This window comes from Antrostomus carolinensis, unplaced genomic scaffold (assembly GCF_000700745.2).
Source record: "Antrostomus carolinensis isolate BGI_N321 unplaced genomic scaffold, ASM70074v2 scaffold15881, whole genome shotgun sequence".
NCBI classification, from domain to species: Eukaryota; Metazoa; Chordata; class Aves; order Caprimulgiformes; family Caprimulgidae; genus Antrostomus; species Antrostomus carolinensis.
In genome coordinates this window covers 3,957-10,005 of record NW_010294923.1, presented here as the reverse complement: position 1 = coordinate 10,005, position 6,049 = coordinate 3,957, and the positions used below count along the sequence as shown (strand labels likewise).

At 50.5% G+C, this 6,049-nt stretch overlaps 1 protein-coding gene across 1 annotated transcript in view; it reads left to right on the top strand.

The window, feature by feature from the left end:
- Window positions 1-4,802, top strand: part of LOC104532571 (lymphocyte activation gene 3 protein) — a 5,286-nt gene extending 484 nt beyond the window's left edge. Inside the window, exons 3-8 of the mRNA XM_010177810.1 lie at window positions 67-293; window positions 555-812; window positions 993-1,286; window positions 1,628-1,918; window positions 2,192-2,307; window positions 4,692-4,802. Of these exons, the coding sequence (XP_010176112.1) occupies window positions 67-293; window positions 555-812; window positions 993-1,286; window positions 1,628-1,918; window positions 2,192-2,307; window positions 4,692-4,802 (1,297 nt within the window). The remainder of the gene's footprint in view (window positions 1-66; window positions 294-554; window positions 813-992; window positions 1,287-1,627; window positions 1,919-2,191; window positions 2,308-4,691) is intronic.
- The last annotated feature ends 1,247 nt before the right edge of the window (window positions 4,803-6,049 follow it).

The following is a 6,049-nucleotide window of genomic DNA, read 5'->3' as shown; positions in this document are numbered from 1 at the left end:
TCCTGCTCCCCACCCTTGATCTCACCTTTGCCTTCGACGCGAGCCGCTCACTCCTCCTGCTCGCAGTGCCCACCAGGAGCCACACATGGTGCTGGAGATGGATTCCTCGGGGCTTCGGAAGACAGCGCTGCCCATGCGGCCCCGGGTGTCTGTCCAGCACTCCGCCTTACGCAATGGCAACTTCTCCCTGCGAATCCACCCTGTCCGGAGGGAGGACGCCGGGCTGTATGAGGCACAGGTGGCATACAACATGGAGAGCCACAGCTGCCAGGTGGAGCTGGGGGTGATTACAGGTAGGAGAAGATGGAAACCCTGGACAATGCTGATTTTAGGTCCAGGGAGGTTGTAAGGGTGGGACAGGGTCTGGATGCTGTGTTTGCCGGGGCAGGTTAGAGTGCAGGCAGTGCACAGCTTCCTGCTGTCTGCTCTCTCTGCTCTGGAGAGAGGACTGCCCAAGGGACAAGGCTAGGATGTAAGGGGTATGAAGGCGATGGTTTGGTAGTGCTCTCATGATCTTAGCTTCCCCTGCCTCCCACCCTTTCTTTTTCTTGCAGTAACCCTCAGTCCGCCCAGCCCTGTGGTAGAAAATGAGCCGCTCTTGTTGAGCTGCAACTCTAGCCACTGGGCCAATCTTTTGGAGACCCGCTGGTTCCACAATGGGCGCCTGGTCCCCACCTCCAGGACCTTCTGCTCCTTGCATGGGACTCTCTCCATTCCCCGACCAGCCATGAGTGATGCGGGCTCCTGGCGGTGCCAGCTCAGATACTCCAATAATGAGATTGTTTCTGCCATGTACAACCTGAAAATTCTAGGTGAGCTCAAGCTCTGTGTTGCTACTCCAACCTCTCCAAGTTGCTCCCTTTGGTGTGACTAACCAACCCGATTGGCTCCAGCTTCCTGGTTCCTACCCTGTCCTCACTACCCAGGCCAGTCACCTCCCTGCAGAGCTCTTTCCAGCCATCACCCCACATTATCCTCTCTCTCTGGATTAGGCTTTGATGGTCCAACGAACCCTGTGGTCTATGCTGCAGCTGGCTCTGCAGCTGATCTACCATGCACCCTGAGCTACCTTCCCAGTGCCTTTGGGGTCAAGATGGTGACAGCCCACTGGAGCCGCCTTGCAGGAGGACGCTTGCAAGACAGGGGCACCTCCCAGAATTCAAGCAGCAGAAGCTTCCCCTTTCGTCTCCCTGCGGTGGGGCCAGGTGATGCAGGGCAGTACCGCTGTGCTGTCTCTGTTGGCAGCAAGACAATCAGGAGGGATGTGACCTTGTCAGTGATCACAGGTGAGAGAAGAGACAAGGAGGTGCATCACCCCCCTGGGGTCTCCCACTGCTTGGAGATAAACCTTGCCACATGTTAGTGCAGTAAGCATGGGTTGTTCCTGCTTGTAGGTTCCCACCCTGGGGTGGGAAACAAGGTCTCTACTCAGGGCATTGCCCTGGACTCTGCTGAAAGTAGAAGTTTATCTGCGTAACTTGGTTATTCTTCTTAAGATGGAAGATGAGAAAGAAAATAAATTAGAGGAAATAATAAAAGAGGCATGTACTAGAAGAAGGAGGGGTGAGGAAGAGATGTGGACCCGCCTGTAGTCTTTCCTGAGGGTATTTTTTCCCTTTTGCTGCAGTCACTCCGAGCATCCAAGGACCGGTTTCTGAGGGATCTCGCTTGCTGCTCATCTGCAGCATCACACACCCCCAGGGACATGAATTTTTCCAGTGGAAACACCTCAACTCAGCCCCCACTAACAGCAAGCTGGCTGTGGCCACCTCCCATCACCTGGACGGCCACAGATCCCAGATTGGCCCTACCATGGAAATACCCCAAGTGTCACAAAAGGACACAGGCACATGGGAATGCAGTGTATATGGCCCAGAAGGCAGACTAGGAGCAGCAGAGTATGGGCTGCAGATCACAGGTACTGTGTCCCGTGGATCTGTAACTGATCCCTTCTTCTCACCCTATTCAATTCCCTAGTGCCCTTTCGTTTCTCAGCCTCACCCAGTCCTTCTCCCCTTTGACCAGCTGGACCCCATCTTGTTGTCATCCTGTCTTAGCTCTCATCAGTTCCTCCTGTTGCTCCTTCCAGTTCCCTGTACCCTTTTCCAGTTTGCCTGTCTTTGTGCAGACCCAGCCCTTCCCCAGCACAACATCAACCTTCCCACCCTTCCTAACTGGTTCCTCTTCACAGGTGCCCAGGTCTCCAACCCTCCCACCATCTTCAGCGGGCAGGTTACTTTTGGGCTCATGCTCACCCTCTTCTTCCTGCTTACTGTCTGTGTTCTGGCTCTGGCCCTACGAAAAAGGGTAAGTGTCCATCACCCCATTTCTGTTAGTTTTCCTGTACATCAGCCCTTATTTGACCTTCTCCTGGGTACCCTAGAGACAGAAGTGAAATGTCTGAAGGACACAGCAGCCAGAGGAAGAATGGGGCCCTGGCAGCCTGCTGAAGGTGTCCTTAACATCGGCAGGTCTGGCTAACCACAGCGTTCATCTGGGGGCAGGTCAGGTACTTCAGAGGAGGGGTAAAACCCCCTAGGAGACAATCACAGCCCAGCCTTGAAAAGCTTCTTGTTTATTCTCCCAGAGATCAAGCTGTGCTGCAATAGAGGAGGGTTAATTTCCAGGCTTTTGTAGGTGTCCTCTCTCTTAGTCCTTATCTGGATGCTTTGATGTAACAGCGTCTCCTGTTCCACATAAATCCTGCTGGTCCCCAGACACTGATCTCGATGCAGGTCTGTTGTTGCTGGCTCAGCCCTCACACCCTGGCTGTCTGCTTCTGGCAACTTGTTTGCTCAGCTTGTTCCAGTAACTTGTCTTGTGAAAATTCTGCCTTGCTTGTATGATCCCTAAGACCAGGCCAGGACCGATCCCTCCCCAGCAGGCCAATGGAAAAAACTGTGCACATGAGGTCAGACTGTTTCTCTGCAGTTCTCATACTGTTTCTCTGCAAATGAATTGCAAGGGACACCTTTTGTGAGTAGCTGTGATGTAAGTTAAAGGAATTTAACTCTGCCTTCTACTTAGCTTCTTGGAAGGGGCCCACAGTGAAAATCCCCTTCCAGTGCAGAAGGGGCTGGGGGCTCAGAGCAATCTCAGGTTGGGAGAGCTTGCCCTGGCAAAATAGCTGGGTGCCTTGAACCCGCCTTGAGTTGAAGGTGAGGGATGTAACAGCATTGATGGAAATTCTTAGCAAATCCTGGTGGCTGGAGGCTGAAGACAGACAGCACCAGAACAGAAACAAGATGGGCATTTAAAAAAACCCCAGAACATTGCGGGTAGCACTAGAGCAACTTGTGACTGGTTCTTCGTCATCAGTCCTTAATCAGCACTGAGGGTAAAGGACAATCTGAGGCAGAAATCTACAGTTTCTGGGTGACTATCTAGATTGTGCAAGCCCAGGACAAAGATGATCAGAACCACTCTTTCTGACCCAAAACCTTCAACCCCTTGACAATGTAACTGTAAACCCTCAGCTAGTAGGAAGTAGGATACCTGAGTGTCCAGTCTTTAGCTTAAACAGCTCTAATCCAGACAGGACATTTACCACCTCAAAGCATTTGTATATACCCTCACAGCCTTGCTTTGCCAAGCAAGCAAAGCTCCTCTGTTGCAGCACAGGTCCTCCATCTACGGATGGCCCTCATGCCCTTCTCTGCACAGTCTGCAGGGTAAGCTCATCCTTTGTGAGAGTGCAGATGAGGTGCCTTGAGCAAAGATATTAGCTCTTCTCTTGTTCTCTTCCTCTCTCTGCTGGCATTCTCTGACATTACATTTGCTCTTCTTGCATTGGTTGAACACTGGCTGCTCCCCGGAGTCCCTTGATGGGCTATTGTCCACACATCAGGAATTCCTGTTCCCATCTCCTGAGCCTACCAACATGCAATGGGTATTGTTGCATTTCATTCACCCTGTCATTCCGTTTACTGCTCCATTCTCCTAAAATATCTGGGTCTTGGGTGACATTTTCATCTTCTTTCTTCCAAATGAGGCTCCTCAATTTTATCAGTTACAAAACTCGTTAGCACTTTCATGCTCTCTGTGCCATTAATGATTGGTCCCACAACTGATCTTTGAGGACTTGTGCTTATCATTTCTCTACAGCCTGCCAGGAACCTGCCAGCAAAATCCCAGTCCCTTCCTCTTAGCTGAAATCACACCTACCATGCCATTCTTTTACTAATCTCCTCTTTCCAGTTGTATTAATTGTCTGTGTGCCACCATATACTTTACTGTTATCAGGGGCCCCGAGATCTACCTCTTTCCCATTGTCTAGAAAGTCACTTGTTAAAGCAAGATGGGAAAGTGGTTCTGTCTTTAATTTGTTCTTATCCCATTTTACATGAACCTCATGCCTTTAATTATTCTCTGTGAAATGGTGTTGTAAAATCTGGTACACCACTGAACCTGACAATGGCCCGACCATTGCCCAGATCAGTCTTTGCTCTCTCTTAAGTGTGTCCTGTCTTTGTTATTCCTTATGCTCATGACATCACAGAGGATAATGTTAAGCCAGCCTTCCCCAGAAGAAACTACATGTCTCAAAGGGTGGGACTGGGGTTCTTCCCTGGCTGTAGGAGGGAATGGGAGCCCAAGAAATAGGGCCATGTCTTCCATGGCAGGGAGAAGCCCAGACTTGTGCCATTCAGTTTCCCTCCCATGCCTGATATTGCCCCTTTCTTCCCTTTCAGGCACGGTCCCCTGCCTTCCCAGGGCTGGAAGGGATGGTTGCAGTCACTGTGCCAAGGAAGAAGGAGATGGAGGAGAACCAGAAAGAGAAGATCCAGCAAACTGAGTGCTAATGGGAGCAGGGACACCGAGCCCAGTCTGCATGGGAGGATGAAACTCTGTGAGCTATGCTGTATGTAGAGAGATGGGCACCATGCAGACCTCTCAGGAGGGTCTAGGGATGGCATGAACATAGCAGGAGGCTGTGGGAGCTCTGTACCTGCCAAGGAAGCTGTGTACCAGGGCAAGACAAGACTGCAGTGAGGTGGCAGGCAACACAGATGCTTTGGAGCTGTTGGGGTATTTGAGCCAGTAGCTATTGCCTGTTTCAGTGCCACTTGTCTCTCCCACACTTTGCCCCTCCTTCAGGGCTTCTCTCACAGCCTTTCAGTGGTGGGACAGTTAAACGCAGGAGATGGCTGGAAGCCAGCTCCCCTGCAGCCGATGGGGTTTTCACCCCACTGCCCACTTTCTTCTCCCTCTCCCCACACTGCCCTGCTCTTGCGCTCATTCAGTGGCAGAAGGGACCCCACAGAGGACTGCATGTGTTGCACATTTTGAGCATTTTATTTTATTAGAAACTCATTTTGGAATCTAAAATAAATCTCTCTGACAAAAAAAACCCGCTGGCCTCTGCGTGTGCTTGTGACGAATTGCGCCTATTGATGGTGCCGGGGGTATTTCTGCCCGTGTGAAGCAGCTTCTAAGAACTTTGCTGGCTTCCTTTTCTCTTTCAGTTCTGTATTACTAAAGTTGCCTGTTGATTTCTGACATTTTGACAGTGGGGAAGGGGAAATTAAATGCCACTAGAGAAGAAAGAATCACAGGTTCAGTCTCGCCTTTTTGCTGTGCTTCAATCTTTTTTTTCTTTCACCCCTGTCTGGTTCTCCATGTTCATTCTTGCATTTATTCCTTCTCTCAGTCCTCACATTTCCCTGATAGATCTCCCACTGACATTAGGGCTCTCTGTCACTCTCCTCTGGCTAAGGATGTACTTACTAATGTAATCATGAGTCCACCAGGTCCCATCTCCCATAACCCTCAAATTGTTTAGGTTTCATCTAGTTAGAGAATGTTCTTCACCTACTCTCTGAACAGTCATGGAGGACTGTGGTACTCCTCTTGAGCAGTTGTGGAGGACTGTGGCACTGCTCTTGAACAGTCAAGGCATGCCACCCCAGAAGAAAGCCTCACTAGTAAAGAGTCACACATGTTGTTTCTCCCATATGAGTTACTGGGCTGTGGCTGCTCAAGCAAGGAGATGGTGGTACAAAAATGTTTCAGTGTTTAGGAAGGGAGATTCTCTTGACTTAAGCAGAGG